Here is a 22,702-nt window from a genome sequence, read left to right on the forward strand (position 1 = left end):
TTCATTATTTAAAATAAAATCCAATATATATACACACACAAAAAAAAATCTAATGAAATTCCCAGGCATATTTTTTGAAAAATTGAAAAACCAAACTAATTGTTCAGTTTCTTTTCTAGAACTAAAATTAATGTAAGCTGCCTAACAAAGAAGGCTAGTTTTATTTATTTCACTTTCTGTGCATTTCATGTTAAACTGTACTCTGATTTACTAAGCAGCACTGGCAAATAAATCCACACACAATTCTGCTCATCTGACTAAGCTCAATAAACTATTTAAAACAGGAAAATAAATAGTAATTGTAAACATGGTGCTTAATCAAGAAAAAAATTATTCATAAAACACAGAAAAAGTCATCTGGAATTAATTGTATTTGCATAATCCATTAGAACATAATTCTATCCGAAAATGAATAATCTATATTCATTAACAGAGAGAACCCTAGGAATGTGTGTTTTGTGAGAATCGTGTCTTTACACATCATCAGTTATATGTACTTCACAATTAATCTTAGAAAATTTCTATATCCCACAACACACACTTTCCAGTGACCATTTAGCCACAAGCAAAGATCTCCTAAAACTTAAAATAACAGTTAATTCCTTCCATTCAATTCCTTCTATAAGAGTGACTTCATCATTCCTCATCATTGTGTTAGATGTGAATCCCTTCATGACAGAAACTGCAAAAAGGTTCTAAAGGTATTTTGAACCAGAATTGTTTAGATTTTGTTATTGATTTAGACAGGAAATACCTGAGACTTAACTATATTAGCAGAAAACAAATGAAAATATTTGTAGAATTTGTGAAAGTGATTGCATTTCTCCCACTGAAGCAATGTACAACCATAAAGAGAAAACATGAATGTATCTTAAGTGAAAACATTCTAAAAATTCAACATAAAATGAAGTTATAATTTTCTGAAGAAAAAAACAAAAGTACCCATAAAGGTACAGTAGCAACATGATTGAGAAGGAAGTACAAGAGGTATTCGAACTATGTTCATTCATTGCCTGTTAAACATACATAAAATAACTGTTCAAAAATATATACAAATAAACTAGGGCTATGTGTATATATGCATTTTGTATACACATATATGTATATACTTTTGATACATATATTTATTTATACTTACACATATATATACATAATATATTATCTATACACATATATATAAAGGTCTACCGGAAAGTTCTCTCCGTTTTTGGAATAAAACAAAATATAATTTTTTCTTACCATCAATAAACTTTATTAAATAATATATTTCCACACCAATCCTATCTTCCGAATACGGTCCAAAATGGTTTGCTGACCTGAATTAAGCCTTTCTGCGATCTCTGATGTTGTCAGAAAAGGATCTTGCTCCAACATGGTCTTAACAACATCGTCATGGATCAAAGATGGTCGCCCAGAACATGGCTTATCAGAAAGGTCGAAATCACCTGTTTCGAATTTTTCAAACCATCTTCTGCATGTCCTATCAGAAACTGGACCTTCACCAAACACTTTCAATAAATTTCTACATGCTTCTGTAGCATTTCTTCCTTGTTGAAATTCATATACATATAGTGGCGTAAATGAACTTTATCAGTAGCCATGGGTACACTATCGCTTCACACATAAGACTAATGTGAATCAACTTTGTTTTAGTTAATTTGCTATGTCATATGTATACATTAAGTGATAAAAATAGAGGCACACATGCGCCAGATAAACATGTGCTTACGTGTCGAAACTTGTGATAGAAATGGACAGAACTTTCCATTAGACCTTATAAAAACCCAATAGGAAGCAGCGAGAATTATTATAATAGTCAGCTCTCTTTTGTTTGTTTTATAAGAACTTATGCCTTAAAAATACATTTTTTTAGCCTAGTGATAATACAGTTAACAGGAGAAAGTATATAGAACAACAGATACATGCCTAGGATCTGGTAAAAAATTTAACAGGATCACAGAGTTCTATAAATTAAATTCAATAAAGGCTCGATACCCTGTGAAGCTAAAGTAAGAACTCATTAGCATTTAAAAGAAGGAATCTATATGTTTTTCCAGTTGTCATTTGTTCTTTATTAGGAAGAAATATTGAATACATATATGTGTATATGTATATTTTTAATCTTGTTCCATCTTATTATTTAACACATTCATGAGAGCATAAAAGTAACAAATGTATTTGATACATTGCATATTGGATTGATTCAGTTCCTGACTTTGCCACTGGTGAGCTGTGGATCCTTCTGGAATCAATTTACATCTCTGTGACAGTTTCCCCAGATGTGAAAGTATCAAGTGTCAATGGACAGTGGTTTTCTATTTTTTTATTTGCTGACATGTTCAAAAATTAAACATTCTGAAGTATTTTAAATATCATATACTCTGATCTGTTATGTTAATAAACTACTACTCAGTAATTAGAACTAAATTAGGTACTTTTGGAGATTTATTTATGTTTTTCAAAGCATTAAAATTCCATATGATCATTTATGTTTTGCTGTAGTGAAGTCATGAAGAGATTCTTATCTCTCATAAAGCAGCAATACAATCGTCTACATTGCTAGAAGAGAGCAGAACTCCTGTGCAATTGGCCAGTCAGTTACCATAAAATTATTTTGTATGGAGAGCCTGACCGGTGGTGGCGCAGTGGATAAAGCGTCGACCTGGAAATGCTGAGGTCGCCAGTTTGACCTGGAAATGCTGAGGTCGCCAGTTCGAAACCCTGGGCTTGCCTGGTCAAGGCACATATGGGAGTTGATGCTTCCAGCTCCTCCCCCCTTCTCTCTCTCTGTCTCTCCTCTCTCTTTCTCTCTCTCTGTTTCTCCCTCTCCTCCCTAAAATGAATAAAAAAAAAAAATTTAAAAAAAAATTATTTTGTATGGAAAAGTGAGAAACTACTTCACTAAGCAAAATTAAAGAGTTTGTTTCATTGTTCGATTATGAACTTCTATACTGCTACCAAAAATTAGGGGATATTTCAAAATGAATATGAAATGATAAAATATCCCCTAATTATCGTGAGTAGAATATTCAGATTTGTTGCCAAATACTTTCTGCTTTTAGAAATTAACTGTTTCTTTAGTGCCTAGTATATGAATCAGCTATGCTTATTGAAAAAATAAGCTTTAAATAATATGTTGTCCATTATCTCATCTGATCATAGTACCAAATTATGTTTTGTGAAAATCTTGCTAGATGCAAATAAACCAAGATCCCTATATTACTTTGTGAATTTGTGAAGGTATTTTAACCAGAAAACAATTGCACAATTTTAACCAGAAAATAGCTATAGTTACTTTTGTCTCCTGAACCTCTCTTTTCTATTGTTATGGGGGGAAAAAAAACCAGCTTTCTAATCATTCATTTCTAAGCCAGGAACTCAACCTATAATTTATTCTTAGCCCTTTCGAGTTTTGTTGAATTTAGGTAAAAGCCCATGTTCTTTTGGAGTGATGTTTATAACAGAAATTTTATGAAATTACTTTCTGGCATTTTAATACATTTAATATATTATTGTACATTTATATATCTCTTGAGCATTCAGTCTAAAAAGAAGTTAGCAATGCTATAAACCCTTTGGTAACCACAAAGAAGAGAAGGCTAATAGTAACTTCAGTCAACTCCGGATAAAAACTTTGGCTTCATGATAACTTATACGATAGACCAAGCAGCATCAGAAATCACATCTGAAAAGGACTACCAAACGTAATTGCTGCACTCTTTAACTTTTCAAAAGAATCTGTTGGACGTTAATGTTTATAAGTTTTTCTTGTTAAAAGACATAGAAAGGTATCTAATTTTTTATGCCAACCAGTTGCAAGTAAAACAAAAGTGTGGTTTTTTTCTTTCAAGTAGGGAGTATTCTCTTAGTACAAGGTGTGCTTATTATCTGAGTATGTGTTTCTCTAAAGGCTTGCGGTTAAAAGACTGCATATGATACAAAATACACACACAGACTGACTAAGAAACAGAACACTTATAGAGTGACCCCATCCATCTCTGTTCTCTTTAATACTGCCATTGATTTTAGCCCATAGTCAACATTACCATCGGTAAGTCTTCAGCTGATTGTAAAAACTTGGAAAATTCTGATAATTCAATATAATTATCATAAAATTAAGTTATATCTACCAAAGCATATATCATTAAGTTATCAAATTAACATTGGTAATTAACTCATACTCAACACCATCAACAAATGAGAATTTGACAATATTACACAAGTGAAAATATATAAAAAGAAAATAAGAATGGAAGTCCAAAAGGGCATGTTGAACATCAAAGAATTAATAAAGGATATTTTTACAAAACTAAAAAATGTCAAAAATATTTTGCGCCTGACCTGTGGTGGCGCAGTGGATGAAGTGTCGACCTGGAAATGCTGAGGTTGCCAGTTGGAAACCCTGGGCTTGCCTGGTCAAGGCACATATGGGAGTTGATGCTTCCTGCTCCTCCCCCCTTCTCTCTCTGTCTCCTCTCTCTCCCTCTCTCCTTTCTAAAATGAATAAATAAAAAATTAAAAAAAAAATATTTTGCAAAAATTACCACTTGAAGAAAATTACAATATATTATCACATAAAGTTCACAAAATTAGGCCAAAAAAAAGTTCATATTTGCAAAATAACATAACTATCTTTAATAGAAGATAAAATAAAATTATTTTAATAGCTATCTTAGTTCTTTTAAAATATAAAGTTCCTTTTAAGAAATTTGCCTGGCCCATGGTGGTGCAGTGGATAAAGCATCGAACTTGGATGCTGAGGTCCCTGGTTCAAAACCCCGGACTAGCCTGGTCAAGGCACATATGTGAGTTGATGCTTCTTGTTCCTCCCCCTCTTCTCTCTCTTTCTCTCCTCTCTAAAATAAATAAATAAAATCTAAAATAAAATCCTAATTATATTTTTCTACTTTTCATGTAAAATATTGTTCCTTCCTTTAAGTTCCTCTACCTACCCCAGTTGAACTTAGATAACAAAAACCTCCTACATGAAATGTTTCCTAACCCAGTTCACTTTCATAAAAGTCAGGGAGAAGTTGGGAGATGTTGACATTTTAACAACTGAGTCTTGTGTAGAACCTGAAATAAAATCTAACTATGCTAACTATCCATTCTTTATTTCATCTTCCCAATGATTTGCTCTGTCCTAAGGATACAGATTCTAAATAAGGTCAAGTGACATTTTCCTGTTAATTTTAATAATAACCTTCATACGTTAATATCAGCATACTGAGTTTACCTATGCAATAAGAAAATAATGGGTGAACAAACAATTATAGAGTGACAACTCTCCAATGAAAGTAGACTTGACTTGGGGTAGTGAACACAAAATACAGTATACAGATGATGTGTTGTAGAACTGAGCATCTAGTTTTTTAAAATTTATTTTTACATTTTTTTTATTCATTCATTTTTTTAGAGAGAGGAGACACAGAGAGAGAAAGAGACAGAGAGAGGATAGAGATAGAAAGAACAGAGGGAGGAGCAGGAAGCATCAACTCCCATATATGCCTTGACCAGGCAAGCCTGGGGTTTTGCACCAGCGACCTCAGCATTCCAGGTTGACGCTTCTACCCACTGCACCACCACAGGTCAGGCGAACTGAGCATCTAAAACCTGTATAATTTTGTAAACCAGTGTCACACCAATAAATTCAATAAAAAGGAAAAAATTATAAAGTTAACCTTTTACAGTGCTTATAGTATATATATTTATAGTATACAGACTTATAATACTGTTCTCATACTAGTTCTGAGAGACATTTCCTTCCTAAATAGAGGATTGTCCTTCTGTTTCCTTAGTTTGATATAGACCACAAAGTAGCCAAGTGAATTGCAGCATTTACTAAAATACGTAAAATAGAATTCAACACAGGTCAACAGAAAATTAAATTCAAATATTTATGGAAACAATACAAAGAACAGAGGTTGATATACAACAGTAGAAATGAAATAGAAATAACAAATTTAAAAGCTGTGCGTGTGTGTGTGTGTGTGTGTGTGTGTGTGTGTGTGTGTGTGTTTGATAAAGAGATGCAGCAGAAAAGGTAGAAGGAAAATTCAGAAGTAACACAGATTCCCACTTGGGTGCCTACCGCAATGTCATTGCCGATGAGAAAAGTCAGCTGACAGGGAATGTGCTCTTGGGATAGATCTGATATGCCAGGTATTCGAGAAGACAGAGGTATGAATTCAAATGGAAGTCGCTAATAAAATGTTGGAAAATATACGACTGAAGCTTGGGAATCAGATTAAAGTAAGAGAGGTAAACTTTGAGTCATCTCATCCAAACTGGAAATAAAAGGAGCTAGACTAGTAAGTGAAACTAACATAACATCGTGTGCCTGCCGAGGGCTCTGCACTGTGATATCAACTACACTCTGCATTCATTCATTTTAATTCTTAATGACTTCAGGGGTAAGGTTTTTAGCCTCCTTTCTAAAATGAAGAAACCATACAGTTCTTAGTTTTTTCTGAGTTACTTATTTTACTCAGTATAATGTTATCAAGGTCCATTCATGTTGCTGTAAATGAGCTGATGTCATCATTTCTTATGGCTGAGTAGTATTCCATAGTATGTGGGACATAAAATGAGACTCAGAGACATGGACAAGAGTGTGGTGGTTAGGGGGGGGAGGGAGGAAAGAGAGGGGGTGGGGGAAGGGAGGGGCACAAAGAAAACCAGATAGAAGGTGATGGAAGACAATTTGACTTTGGGTGATGGGTATACAACATAATCAAATGTCAAATTAACCTGGAGATGTTTTCTCTGAATCTATGTACCTTGATTGATCGATGTCACCTCATTAAAATTAATCATAAAAAAATAAAAAGCAGAATTAACTCACCTTAAAAAAAAAATAAAATGAAGAAACCAAGCCTCATGCAAGTTAAGAACCTTGATCAAGGGACCAAGGGATTCTGAGGTCCAAGCTCTTGCTTGTCACAGCACTGTAGACCCTCTTTAGAATAACATCGGGGAACATTGACTACATAAGTTTCAAAGCAAGTTATAATGTGGAGAGAGAAAGAGAGAGCCAGACACAGAACTCTGAACTTACCACTATCCCACAGAGACTAACAGCCTTCCAGCGCTGGGTACATTTCATAACGTTCCTTAAAAACCTCAATTAAAACATCTCTATTTCTGGTAAAGTCAGTCACGTGTGGAACTTGGGTTTCCATAATCAGCAGGACCCAAGGAACTGTGCTAATTTGTTCATCCTTGCACTGCTTAGTCTAGAGTTACCTATCTGTAGTGCAAACTAGCTTTATTCTGTATTAACAATTTTACCTAATGAAGAATTAAATTCCCACACCGTGGAACAGGCCTGATTTTTAGAAGCTTGGCAGTTGCTAAACACCTTTTTTGAGCATTTTATGCTTGGAACCCCTTCCCACAGCCAAATGCTGTAGACCAGATCAGCTCCTCAGCGATAGCAGCACACGTGACCTGTGATATTCTTTCTTCCTGGTTTTGCTCTCTGTACTAAGCGTAACACCTTCTGTCATTCACAAAAAGATCTCGCCAATATTTTTATGAGCTATTCTTTTAGGGGCTCTCTTTGATCTGTCACTCACTCTACTTTGGCTTGTCCATAGAACAGAGAAGATGAAACTACCTAAGATGATAAATTTTCTTCCATCTGATTTTTTCTCTCATTTTTTTTTAACTTTGGGATTTCCTCTCTAATGGCATCCTACTAATATGCTAAATAAAGCTAGTTCACATTATCCAAACAACCAGTTAACTCAGCAAAATACTTTGAAGCTTTAATGAAGAAAAAGAAATGAAGTTGGTTGCTAGGCTGAATTACATTGTATTTCAAATCTGTCAGGTCACCCGAGTAAGAGCAGGCGGTCATAGAAATCATAGCGAGAGAGGAAGCTCAAGAATCCACAGAGAATTTCCTCTTAGAGGTTTGGATTGATATCCTCAGTTTGTTGAAATTTTGCTAAATAAAAAGTTGAATTCCAAAAGGGGAAGTAAATGTTTGAAGAGAAAAATCTGTATTAATTCACTTACTGAAATAACAACAACAGGATACAAAATGGAAAGATTACTTTCTTTAAGTATAGTCAGTAATTTCTGGGTCTCTTCAAAATCAGATGTCAAAACCTGAAAGATCAGAAAAATAAAAGGAAATAAAGAAGTTCTTAAATGACTGAAATGTTAATTCAAGGAGAAAACATGGGAAATTTTTAGATAATCATTCAAAATAGATATAAAGCCAAATTTTTAATTTTCAATCAATTTTAAATAATACCCATAAGTTTATACTTATTATAATTAGTACTACTTATTAGTTCAACCTTGTGTAATCTTATATGCTATATACCAACTGTAAGACAGAAAATTTAAAAGTACTGTCAAAAGAAATATCACCATCTTCTCATCATGGAAATCACCATGTTTGAAAATGTTTTATCCCTGTTTCAAAAGATAAAATATAAAATTTCCAAACACATATTAAATAACAACTCATCTATCAAAATCTTAAAGTCCAGCCCTGGCCGGTATGCTCAGTGGTAGAGTATCAGCCCAGTGTGTGGATGTCCTGGGTTTGATTCCCACCTGGCCAGGGCACACAGGAGAAGTGCCCATTTGCTTCTCCACCCCACCCTCTCTCACTTCTCTCTCTCTCTCTCTCTTTTGCTTCTCCTCCCCTCTTGCAGCCATGGCTCAATTGGAGTGAGTTGGTCCCAGGTGCTGAGGATGGCTCCATGGCCTCCACCTCAGATGCTAAAAAAAATTGGCTCTGGTGGCAATGGAGCAAGGGCCCCAGATGGGAGCACATCGGCCCCTAATGGGTTTGCTGGGTGGATCCCGGTTGGGGCACATGCAGGAGTCTGTGTCTGCCTCCCTTCCTCTCACTAAATTAAATAAATAAATAATCTTAAAGTCCAATATTCAATAATCAGAAAATAAAAGTTCTCTCCCCCATTACATTTATAAGATCCTCAAGTGCTTTCAGTGACTTGTATTTACTACTTACATTCACACAAACAAAATTGAAGCATTGCTCTAAGGTGCTTTGTTGAAGGTCCTTGCCAACATGACACAGAGACCCCGATGTGACTTTTACATGCTAGGAGAGAAAGCAGAGGAAAAGAAGAGTTTAAAATTAGATAGAAAGACCAAATATGAGCATAAACAACCTTGTTACAAATGAGCACAAACTTGCTATAGGCATGAACTGTCAAGGACTATATGTAAAGATAAAATAATTCAGGCTAAAGTTTATGAGGCTACCAGGAAAAAGGCATTTGAACTTCTCCATAAATGATTATTGTTTTAGTAAACAAAGTTATTGGGAAATTCGTTCAGGAAAAAATGTAGAAAAGGCATAGTATATGTTCCGGTACAGGCAAGTAGCTCTGTTCTTTTTCTTATACAAAGAATGTATTGCAGGAAAAGTTGAAATAAAACTAAAAGGCTGGTTAGACAGGGATCGTTAGAGGATTCTGGAAGCATGTGACATTACTACAGTCACAAAGAATAGGTTTAACAAAACCTGGAATGACTAGAATCAGGGAAAGCCACAAGAAGTTATCATAATAATGTGTGGCAGAATAAAGGGTTGAACTAGGGCAGTTATCAGATAAGATAAAAGAAGAGACAGAGATCATTATGGCACGGTAGTCTTGCACTAGATTTTGAAGGAACAGCATGTATATTATAAAAGCTTACCTAATAAAGTTTTTGTTCCACACAGTTTAATAGTCTAATTTCTATTTTTGTATTATAATATAAACCAATTAATTACTAAACAAGGGCTCTACTATAATGTTACCTCTGCTATATTCCATAGGAAGTCACACTTCAGTGGTTAACACTGGCATTACATTTAGAATGCTTTGCAATTTACAATCCTAAAATACACTGTATATGCCTTAGTGAAGTATAAAATTATGTAATTCTTAGTTTTTCCAATTAAGAATATGCAGTTTAATAAATATACATACATATTACATAAATATGTTGTATAATTCTCAGATTAAATCTAAAATTGTGAATTGGTCAATAAAGTATTCTAAATCTACTTATATTCTATTCCAATCTTAACCATCCAACTCGACTCTTCAACAAAAATATTCTTAAACTCTAAGGCAAGCCTGACCTGTGGTGGCACAGTGGATAAAGCATCAACCTGGCATGCTGAGGTCGCCTGTTTGAAACCCTAGACTTGCCTGGTCAAGGCACTAATAGGAGTTGATGCTTCCTACTCCTCCTCCTTTCTCTCTCTCTCACTACCCCTCCCCTCTAAAATAAATAAAAATTTTAAAAACAGATTTTTAAAAAAAACCTCTAAGGCCATTTTCCTCTATTGTCACAAACACTGGGCTCATTCCTACCTGTGATGGCCAGCCCATATCGACTTCAATATATACTTGTTTCCTTATTAGCTATTATCAATATAGATATATATTTCTTTCAATTATTAACAGTTAATAAATATGACATAAACTCTTAGAGAATAGGATAGAAATAGAAAGCACAGTGCCCAGCCACAGTGTTAATTATTATTATTACAGTGTATTTGTTCTACACCTGTATCATGTAATAAATTTTAAAACTCCAATTAAAAGATAAAGTCATTTATCAACGGATGCTCACAGACTAAGTCAGAAATCCACACACAGTATTTTTAAAAGAGGTATAAAATATTAGCATTTTGGTACCCCCTTTTAAAAAAACCCATAAATAAAAACAAAATTACAATTTTTTTCCTCCTTGAAATTGAGACTCTTTTAATAATTGCTTCCAGTTAAGTGTAATTCTTTTATTTGGTCTTACTGCTTTCCTCCCAACCAGAAACAAACAATATTTTCCATGCTTGAGTAAAGAAATTTAGATTTCACCTAAATATAGCAAAAGAGTCTTTGACACCTTTAATAAACAAAGACAGCATTAGACAATGCTATTCGGTTGTTTATGAAAAAGCTCTACAGCGTCATCTTCTGCTGTCATTCCCAATGTTTCCACACTCACGCACAACAAATGGAACAATCTGCTGGCTAGAAGAACTCCTTGTTCTGTAAATATTTTGGTTCAAAGAACATTTAAACAAAATTTAAAACAACCTTCCAATGTATTCAGTAAAATTAAAGAAATATACAAAAAATAAAGTGAAATGCTTTCCTAAGAATTTAGTAAAGATCTAGTATTAACTAAATGCAAACATCTGCATGTGCAGAACACTATTCAAAGCATGAGTTTTAGGAAGGAAGATAGGTTGTCAAAAAAAAAAAATGGTTTTCATTTCAAGAAAAGTTAAGGCTGAACTAAGGCTAAGAGGTTTTGGTTCAAGTCCCATGAGTCAGAGGTTTGAAAATGTGTTGCACTTTTTACAGATGGAATATGTTGGCTGGATCGTCTCTGATTCTGAACCCATCGATTTTTCACCTCCCTGCTCTTCAAACAATGGCACTAGTGTGGGTATAAACAAGGGAACTGGAGAGACATGCACTTTCATTCCACTCTGTAAACAACACTAAGAATTAAAAGTCATGGTTGTCAGGGTCTGGGGTGTGGGGAGAATGGGGAGATGTGGTTCCAAGGGTACAAAGTTGCCGTCATGCCAGATGAATACATTCTGGAGGTCTAATGTACAGCATGCTGGCTATAATTAACAATACTCTATTGTGTACTTGAAATTACTAAGAAGGTAGAGATAAGTGTTCTTAACCAAAAAACAAGAAGATGCTAACTATACGAGGTGATGGATATATTAATTAGCTTGACTCTGGTGATTATTTCAGAGTGTTATTCAAATATCAAGTTGTACAACTTAAATATATACATTGTTTATTGGTCCCTTATACCTCCATAAAGCTGAGTGAAGTCTTTCTTTCTTTTTTTTTTTTAAATTATTTTATTTTATTTATTCATTTTAGAGAGGAGAGAGAGAGAGAGAGAGAGAGACAGGGAGGAGGAGCTGGAAGCATCAACTCCCATATGTGCCTTGACCAGGCAAGCCCAGGGTTTCGAACCGGCGACCTCAGCATTTCCAGGTCGAAGCTTTACCCACTGTGCCACCACAGGTCAGGCGAGTGAAGTCTTTCTATAGTGCAAATCTAGATTTTAGAAGGGAGTCTTCTGCAGCTACGACTGCTGCCAACTGAAGGCTGAGATGGGCAGTCAGCTCATCAGTCACTGTCTTGATCAGAGTTGTCTCGGGCCTGTGGGTGCTGTGCCTTAAAGCCAGGTAATAACAGCCAGAGTCTCTCCATCTTTATTTTTAGAAATCTTCACCTAAGATACTCCCTTTAAGTAGTATTCACTATTTTTCAAACCTTGAATTGCCAATTAAGATTTACTTCATGGTTACTTTTAGACTTTTGCGGAGGTTTTGTCCACCTGGGACTCAGCATTTACTGTGTTATTTTTATTTTTATATCTTTTTAGAATTAGCTTTAAAGTGTCCTTTTGTCGTTATGAGTATGGCCTCTGGAGTCCAGCTCCCTGGATTTGAAGCTAGCTCTGCAACAAACCTGTGGAGAATCTACTGGTAAATTATGGAAGCCCCGACTCAGTTTACTCATCAGTGAAAGAAATACTTCCAAAATTGTTAGAGAGACTAGTTAAATTAATAAATAAGAGTTAATAAGGATTGGTTCTTTCAGGAATTCATCCCTATAGGTTAGCTGAAAAGCTTCAGAGAAAAACAGCTACAGCTTTAAGGCAATGAATCTTGGCAGAGTTTTGAGGCAATAAATGAACCAGGTTCCTATTCTTCCATGTTAAATTGATCTCAAACCATGAATAATGAACTTCTAGACAATACCAGAGGCCATCACAAGCCCTAGCCTGTTGGATATACCCCAAGAAAGTCTTGATATTCTCCCCATCCTAAATGCTGGACAGGCAGAACTGTACTGGAATCAAGGTCTTTCACTGGTGTTGCATTCCAGTCCCTTATCGCCCTGGGGGGAGGGCTGGTGCCTCCTCAGTAATGCAGCTTCAAAGCCACACTGCACGAAGATGGGAATCTGACATTCAGCCTTGAAGATCCACTTGCAATGCTACATAATGCACTAGACACTGTCTCTGTTCCCGAGACCATGGACTTTGCCCCAGTAATCATTGTTCTGGAAAGTCTAAAGTCTAGTGGCTCCTGGACAGGGAAGAATACATCTAAGAAAGCCCTCCAGTTCAGAGTTTCAGATCTAATCCTGAGCAGCCAGTGGTGGGCACAGGAGTGGTAACTGTGGTAATACTCCCTTAATAAAATCCTTTGTGTATCCCTTTGAAGGCCAATTATTGTTCTGATGCAAAACTACAGGACTGTGAAATGGAAAACAGAAGTCTTCCTTCTAACAAACCTGAGCACTATCATAAAAGATTGAAGGTTTTCATTTTAACATACAGATTGTGCATCCAAAGCTAGATGACGTCTAAACAAAAAGCAAAGCTACCAAATGCACATCTGCTCCAGGTTATTTTTCCCATTCAGTTTTACTACAGAATGTTATATTCCATAGAACTAATGGACAATATTGTAGTAAATGAAAAATGACTGGCAGTAGCTCATATATATCATGTTTGGCATACATATTCTGTAAATATCCACTTTTCATTCTGTAAATGATAGGAAGGTATCTTAAAAAGGTATGTGCAGCAATATAACCTCTTTGTTTCTTAGTAAAGCATAAAACCTTTGCAAGCTGAGAATTGGCAAGCTGACATAAACAAAACTTATCTGTCTTAATTTAACAAAAAAGTCATGAAGAATATAGTACTCTATCCACTGGTGGATTAGTTTCATTCATCCAACCAATAAATATTTATTGAGGGTGCTGAGCCAGACACTACATTGTGCTCTGAGACTATGGCAACAAACTAGACAATGTTTCTGTCATCATGGAGCTTACATCATACTAGGAGAGGAAATAAAGTTTACACCTGTGTTTCTCCAATTTCAATATGCATAGGAATCTCTGAGAAACTTTTTTTAAAATATAAGTTTTGATTCCATTAGATGTTGTGTGGAGTCTAAGAACCTGAGTTTATAATAAGCTCCCACTCGATGTTATGAATGGTCCATGGACCACTCTTTGAAGCAACAAGAGGCTAGATAAATTGAACTCACCTTACTATAAAAGTCCGCTTTCATTTTCAGTAGATACATTTACTGAGGGGTGTGCTCCCATATAGCAATCAAAAGATAACTTTCACCTTGACTCTACCATAGCCATTGCTTTTGGTAGCCTCTAAAATAATTTCCTGTATCTTTATTAAATCTATCAGTTTGGAAAACATAAGTAACTAGATTAAAAAATTCATTATTTCCAGTGTTTTCCCTTCAAATTCTTGCCAAATTTATAGCATAATCTAATTTACATTTATAAAAAGTTAGCTTTCTTTAAGTAATACACTGGCCAGATGTCTACAGAAGTAAATTCGAATGTGTTTTCCACGTAGATATTCCCTAATAAAGTGTGTACAAGTAAATTATACTCTAGTCAAAATGTTATTAATTTGAAATTACTAATCCACACCAACAAATATTGTTTCCAATCAGTTTTATAGATGATTTAAGAAATGTACTAAAGATTATAGTTTATTTATGTAGCTATGTATTCACTTTAAATGACAAATATGATACATATAGCTTTACCTCAAAGCCACTGTAAAATGGAGTGTGCATGAAACAAGTTGTATTAGAAGTGCTTAGCTGTGGGCAGCTTTGTCCTTAGGGGAAATAGAACAATGTGAGGAAAAAGTTTCAGTTGTCACAGTGGTTTGGGAAGAACTACTGGAGCCTAGTGGGAAGAGAAGAAAGACAGGGATGCTACTAAATCTTATACAATGCACACAACAGGCAACCTCCAGTGCAAAGTAGGAACTGTATCAGATGCCAATGGCACAGCTATTGCAAAATTCAGAATTAATGGAGAGTCCTCGTTTCTACTCTTCAGCACTCTTCATGAACCAATCAAAAGCAGTGATGTTCTAGCAACTTGAAGGCTTTAGTATAGTAGCCACACTGTTCACATGGGAAATCTAACATTGCATTTTATCAAACAAACACTTTGATGTAATTTTTAAATGACATTAGTCCACAAATGTGAGAAGTGTGTTCAAAATGGCTAGATGAGGTCTATATTAAAAACAGATTCTGAGCTAAATGAACTCCATCTGTCACCCAGTTTTCACACTGTCTCTAATTTTAAATTAGATAGGAAATAAATAAATAAAAACACCCTAAAATCAGCTATAAACACATATGAGTAGCTGAGTGAAGAGTTCTTCCATATGTAATCACAGAGAAACTATGCACTAGGTTAACTTTTAAGGGATATTTAATACCATTCCAATAGCTATACAATTCAAATACTACCATTATAATTCTCTAAACCCTATACAGCAGTGGTCCCCAACCCCTGGGCCACGAACTGGTACTGGTCCGTGCACCATTTGGTACCGGTCCGCAGAGAAAGAATAAATAACTTACATTATTTCCGTTTTATTTATATTTAAGTCTGAACGATGTTTTATTTTTTTAAAAATGACCAGATTCCCTCTGTTACATCTGTCTAAGACTCACTCTTGACGCTTGTCTCAGTCATGTGATACATTTATCTGTCCCACCCTAAAGGCCGGTCCGTGAAAATATTTTCTGACATTAAACTGGTCTGTGGTCCAAAAAAGGTTGGGGACCACTGCTATACAGTAAGCAAACTATTTTTATTAACATATTTTTCTCTCAAGTGAGAAACAGAATTGCTATACTTACATGTAAAGTAAAATTTCTATCTTACACAACTTCCCATTATGAGTTACAGTAACCTACAGAGTATATATCATTTCACCCATGGGTCAAAAATATGTTTTAAAATAATAAGAATAAACTACATTTTGAGCAAAAATAACAAAAACCTAATCATGTGACTTATTTCAGAAGTGAACATGTGTACACCTCAGGATATTTTTAAAGTAGCACATTTCTAGATAATATAGCAAGGGAGACTCCTATCTTGATATAGAATTGTATTATAGCTCCTAAAGAATAAATCTTAAAGTGTTGCTCATGGTGTAGTCCCTAGCCCCACTGTAATATTCCCTGCAGAACTCATTTCTCTCTTCAATCTCTCTCTCTCCTTTCCTGACAGAGGCTGCTGGCCACCAACTTATCACTCTTTGCTAACTGCAGTTCATCTAATCTCTGCAACATCTGCGATTTTCCTCTTTCCCCCTCCCTTTGTGAGAACAGTTTTCTTCTGGTTGGGAAATCAATTAGAACTTCATGGGTGTACTTTGTGTTCTAAGCTTCTTCTCAACTGTTCACATGATTGATGGACGCCCAGCAGCTACCTCTTTATCTCCAGAAATGTATTTGGCTGATGTCCAGGTGGGAAGGTATCCCAAAAGCTTTCTATTTGTCATCCTATCACCATTAACCACAACTATGTATCTGGCTTCCACCATATGTGCAAAGAATCAGCACTGTGCAAGAGATCAGTGATAAAAGAGATAGTGAAAGAGATGCCCATAAGAATAAATGACCAGAGCCTGTCCAGGCAGTGGTACAGTGGATAGAGCGTCAGACTGGGACACAGAGGACCCAGGTTCGAGGCCCCAAGGTCACCAGCTTGAGCGTGGGCTCATCTGGCTTGAGCAAGGGTCACTCGGTTTGCTGTAGCCCCCCAGTCAAGGCATATATGAGAAAGTAATCAATGAACAACAAAGGTGCCGCAACAAAGAATTGATGCGTCTCATCTCTCTTACTTCCTGTCTGTCTGTCCCTCCCTATCTGTCCCTCTCTCTCTGTCTCTGTCACAAAAAAAAAAAGAAAAAAAGAATAATGTGCAGAATCGCATCACTGCTGGTGAGTAACTTAGGAAGTCCAAGAACCAGAAAAGTGGGGACGACATCATGGAAACGCTAAAATTAAACTAACCTTAAATAAAACATAAATCTGACAAATAGAGACAGCATTTAATTCAGCAGAATGCTGGAGCCATTAATTAGCTAAAACCATCAGAACAACAGAATAATCTACTTTTTGATGTTACAAAGTAGAGTCATACTGCAGGCAAATAGTTGAAATACAATACATCTTCAAACTCAATTACTAGAGAAAACATATTAATTGATAAGCATACAATAATATTTTTAAAACACTTTTTCTTATATTTGGGACCAAAAAAAAAAAAAATCAAAGTGAAGCCCTGGCTGGATAGCTCAGTTGATTAGAGCATCAGCCCAAAGCACAGAGGTTGCCAGTTCAATCCCCACTCAGGCCAAATACAGGAATAGATTGATGTTCCTGTCTCTGTCTGTCTGTCTCTCTCTCTCCCTTCCTCTCTCACTAAAATAAAGAAATAAACATTTTAAAAAATCACAGTGAAGCCCTGGCCGGTTGGCTCAGCGGTAAAGCGTCGGCCTAGCGTGCGGAGGACCCAGGTTCGATTCCCGGCCAGGACACACAAGAGAAGCGCCCATTTGCTTCTCCACCCCTCCACCGCACCTTCCTCTCTGTCTCTCTCTTCCCCTCCCGCAGCCAAGGCTCCATTGGAGCAAAGATGGCCTGGGCGCTGGGGATGGCTCTGTGGCCTCTGCCTCAGGCGCTAGAGTGGCTCTGGTCGCAACATGGCGACGCCCAGGATGGGCAGAGCATCGCCCCCTGGTGGGCAGAGCATCGCCCCTGGTGGGCGTGCCGGTGGATCCCGGTTGGGCGCATGCGGGAGTCTGTCTGACTGTCTCTCCCTGTTTCCAGCTTCAGAAAAATGAAAAAGAAAAGAAAAAAAAAATCACAGTGAATAAGCCCTATAATTATATATATATATATATAAATTTCAATAGCATAAGAAAACTAGTACATACATATTCATCAAAATCAACTGTTGAAGGTTAAAAACTATACCCTACATGCCAAAAAGCAATTTTTTCAGCTTTTCATAAAGATTTTCTTCTAAATATATATTTACCATGTGTGCAAAATCAATTAATTTCCTGAATTAGAGCACTGATTTTTACAAATACGAGCCTAAAGCTAAATGAAAGTTCTTCTTTTGGTGTATTTGCTTGTTTTTAACTCAGCCTAACAGTCGTCTAGAACTTGTGAACAAAGACCTCATCCCTAAGTGGACAAAGATGTAGAATATTATTTTTACAAATTAACCATCTGGTTCCTTTAGGAAGAGTAATATTTCACTATCTCCCTGGTTCTCAATGACATCAATATAAAAGGCTAAGATATATTAAGTATATAAAGAAAAAATAAAGGAAGTGACATTTAGGGAGATTTATCCTTACTCCCTCATTAAAATTATATTCTAAAATCATGACAACCAATTATAATTATAAACTCTTAATTTTATTAAATACAGCATGAACATAATTAATACCATTCCGAGCAACTAGGTGGTCCAATAATTTTGAACCTTCTTTTTACCTCTGGAAAACTGATCAGGAAATCTGGCTAACATCCCAAATAAACGGAATGGATTTACTTGGATGGTCTTCAGCTAGTTTCTGTAGTCTTGTACAAATACCAAAACCACATACTCTAATTGAATTAATTGGGGTGGGGAGGTTGTTCAGAGTCAGAGGCCCAATGGGAGTGTTTACAGTATTATTTTACTGTTCTACAGTGTTCAGCTACAAAAAAAAAAAAAATCCTATATCTCTAAATGAAAATATTATAACATGTGTCAAAATAATCACACAATAACCATATATCGAATGGGTCTTACAAGGCTGCAATGGCTTAACTTGTTCTGTTACGTTTATTTCTGCCTTTCCTCATTTGCTATTTTTGATGTTTTGTTTGACTAATATGTCACACACTGAATTCAGTTAGTCTCCATAAGAAAAGGCAGAGACCCATACCCTGGACACAACCTTGAGGGCATTAGGAAAAATAAACTAGGTACTACAGACAGCCTCAACAAAACCAAAGCATGCCTTACACCCAGGAAAACAAATGATTTTCAGACGTATCCTGCTTGTCATTTGTGGATACACAAAACAATAATTAAATTAGGTGCTCCAGGAAACAGGAAGGAGGGGGTAAGCAAAATATACATAAAGCTCCACCAGTCCCTGTTCGTTCAGAATATAGATAAGCATTTATTTAATTGCACGAATGAAAATGGGGTTGAAGCCACATGTGTTTTTAGGGGTAAGGTGATATCTGAAACCATTTAAATACTCTATGTCTTCTATACAACTTCACTTTTAAGGAGCGGCAGCCCACATAATCTTAGACATAAATTGGATTATGTCATCATTTTCAGCCAAAGTCTTCTGTCACCTCATTTTGCTCTTAGGATAAATATAAGTATAGTAGAGGTGATGGCAGTGGTGGTAGCAGCCGCAGGAAGCGTAATATAGCCTGCAAATCTGCAGTTAGGCTCGTCCCCATCGGCATCCGCGCTTCCCCTCCCTCTACCTCCATCCTGATCATGCCATAGACCAGGGGTCCCCAAACTACGGCCCGCGGGCCACATGCGGCCCCCTGAGGCCATTTATCTGGCCCCCACCGCACTTCCAGAAGGGGCACCTCTTTCATTGGTGGTCAGTGAGAGGAGCATAGTTCCCATTGAAATACTGGTCAGTTTGTTGATTTAAATTTACTTATTCTTTATTTTAAATGTTATATTTGTTCCCGTTTCGTTTTTTTACTTTAAAATAAGATATGTGCAGTGTGCATAGGGATTTGTTCATCGTTTTTTTTATAGTCCAGCCCTCCAATGGTCTGAGGGACAGTGAACTGGCCCCCTGTGTAAAAAGTTTGGGGACCCCTGCCATAGACTCTCATTTGACCCACCATGAATGAAGATCTTTATGTGCCTTTCACATGCTGGTCCATCTGGGTTTCTCTTTAATGGCTAATCTCTGATTACCCTTTTAGACTGAACTAAATGGCACGTCTGCCCAGAGATTCTCACTTGCTACCCTCTACTCCCAATTCAAATCATTTCCCAAGCTCTCCTAAATAAAGCACAGTTTATTTTTTTTTTCTTAGAAGAGTTACCACCATCTGCAATTAAATATATTTTTGGATTGTACTGTTTTGTCCCCAATTTTACAGTATGTTTCTTGAGGACAGTGAACCACACTTGTTTAGTTCAACTCCCTAAACCCAGAGACTAAATCTTGATAGGCATTTACTATTTGGTAAATAAAATAGCGAATTGAGGAACTACTAAAAAAACTGACCACATCCTCCTACTGATGAATTTCTTACTACTCTCAGCACAGTACATAGCATAAACTATTCTTCATCGTTGTTAAGAATTGGGAAGAAGTGAGAGTAGTCCATTCTTCATGATGTATCTCTGGAGAACTCTACCTCCAAGTAGGTAGGTTCTATGACATACTTCATACTCCTTAAGATCTCAAAGTAGGAATAAAACAAGCCTGACAATAAAGCCTTGAAATTCAAGTATGATTCAAGTATGAGTATAAAATTTAAGAAATGTACATGTGTATGGAGGGGTGAGGGGTGTCCCTTACTCAGTTCTTTAATTTACTTTTTAACAACCTCTTCCACGTATCTGGTTTGTGTGTATCCTTACATTAGAATTTAGATATTCAGTTCGCCTATAGGGTATATCTCAAAATTTAGCAAAGTATACCCAATCTTCAGTGGGAAACATTTTTTCTTTTCATGCCAGTAAAACAATGCTCCCATTGTGTGCCGAGCAGTTCCACACCCACAGTGACCTGCAGCACAGGTGCCGGGATTGCAACATTGGTGACCTCATCCTTTCTATGTTCATTTCAAAGTGAGACAAAAGCTCTGCGAGCTGAAAATGTTCAAACAGGTGGCATTTGATGTTTGTCTGTAAGTGAAAAATGCCAGAAAATAAAATTTCCCTTATAAGAGAAGAGAAAAATTATATAAAACTAGAAAATTTCTTTTCTAAGGGACTTCTTTCTGACATTAGGTATGAACCCTCTGTCAGACCTAAAAATCTGTGTTTTATTCCTTTTATTTCACCTTTATGGGTGGAATATTATTTATTTAGCAGAAATCATAATGAATTAACTAGCACCTACATTCATTAGTTCCATTATCTTAGGCAAATCATTAAGCCCCAAGGATTCCCTACTCCTATTTGTAAAATGAGGAACAAAGTCATAAGTAGAAGATGTGTTCCCAGAACAGATGAAAATGGCAAGCCCACATTTAGTAATAAGCTCAAAGAAATTAAGAAAATGACAACAATAAAAGCCAGGATTGAAATAAATCAGAAATTGAGTATAACACAAAAACTGAAAAACAAAATGTTTCAGAAACGAAGGGTAAATTAGAAAGAGTTCAAAATTGAATAACTATAATAAATAATGCCTTAAGAAAAATAAAAGATTGAAAGTTTGAATATTTGAAAATAAAATAATTTAAGGAATCCAAGAAAAAGTAATAGCTATAAAGATGAAGAAGAAATATATATATAAACATTATGCATTAGAAATGCATTAGAAATCTTTGAAAAAGAAAACTAAAGCAATAAAAAAGGAAATATTAAAAATAATAACATAAAAAGTTCAATAAAATAAAAGATGTAAAATTATACAATTAAAAAAAATATAAACATAAGAATATCAACCCAAAATGGCCAACACAGAAAATTACAGTAAAAATACTAGACTTTAAAGAAAAAACAATTCCTGGGCACTGAGGCAAAAAGACCGAGTCATTTATAAAACAAAGAAAATAGATTTTCATCACACTGATCAAAATGCTTTATGATAGAAGATAATGAAGAGGCACATTTAAGATGCTCAAGTAAAATGTGTTAAAGCAATAATTTCTTTTATCTAGCCAAAATAAATTTGTAGATTTTTGGCCCCAGAAAACTTTTATTCATATGTAAGAACTGGGAATACTGTATCCAGAAGCCCTCCCAAGAAAATCTACTGGAGATTAATTTCAGAGAACCAAGATGCTTTGCAAAATATGAACATAAGGCTTCATGGTGACCATTAAACATATTTACTCATGAAACTAAGAATAAATAATGGTTTTGAGAAAGACTATAGTATATAATCATAGATGAATAGCAGAATATATAACATGTAGGACAAGTCTGCTATCATCTTAGAGGTATTAACTGGGAGTTAAAAAATATATATAAAATCAAATTGGATACTGAAAGAGGGAAGGTAGGAGGAAGATACTAACATTAGTTAAGATCAATGTTGCTCAGAATAGAGACCATTAGATAATAGCAAAAAAATAGTAAGGTTAATAAATAAAAGACAAAGGTATTTTATAACAATATTAATATAGTTAGTTGTTAAGGGGATGGGAGGAAAAGAACCCTAATTAATGCCAATAACTGTCCCTAGCAAACAGAGAATATGTGAAGCCACCAGCATGATTTTTTAGGGGGGAAAGCACTCAACTATGTAAAGAAACCTAAAAGTTATGAATAAAATCTTGTAAAAGAAACTGAGAAGAGGAAGCCAGGGATGAGATTTCTCCTGGAAGAAAATATTAAAGAAGAGAGGTAAGCCCTGCAGTAAATCCAGGTAAAGCCTGATAAATGTCTTACGGATTGTGCACAGGGAGGACCTCAATGAGAGCAGCTTCTGTTACAGGGTAAGGCCGAAGCCAGATCACAACAAATTGAGGAATGAGAAGTTATTCTAAAGAAGTTTGGCTACAGAGTAACCTTGGCTTAAAAGAGAGTTGTTTGATTGTTTGTTTTAATGAATGGAAGAAACTGAAATATGTTGTAATGTTGAT

At 35.7% G+C, this 22,702-nt stretch overlaps 1 protein-coding gene across 2 annotated transcripts in view; it reads right to left on the minus strand.

Annotated features, from left to right (window-relative positions):
- CRPPA (CDP-L-ribitol pyrophosphorylase A) overlaps positions 1-22,702 on the minus strand; it is a 223,323-nt gene that overhangs the window by 105,981 nt on the left and 94,640 nt on the right. For both annotated transcript variants that reach the window (XM_066238591.1, XM_066238590.1), the window contains exons 7-8: positions 8,993-9,085; positions 8,023-8,115 (exon numbers count right to left, since the gene is read on the minus strand). In XM_066238591.1, the coding sequence (XP_066094688.1) occupies positions 8,023-8,115; positions 8,993-9,085 (186 nt within the window). The remainder of the gene's footprint in view (positions 1-8,022; positions 8,116-8,992; positions 9,086-22,702) is intronic.

This window comes from Saccopteryx bilineata, chromosome 7, assembly GCF_036850765.1.
Source record: "Saccopteryx bilineata isolate mSacBil1 chromosome 7, mSacBil1_pri_phased_curated, whole genome shotgun sequence".
NCBI lineage: Eukaryota > Metazoa > Chordata > Mammalia > Chiroptera > Emballonuridae > Saccopteryx > Saccopteryx bilineata.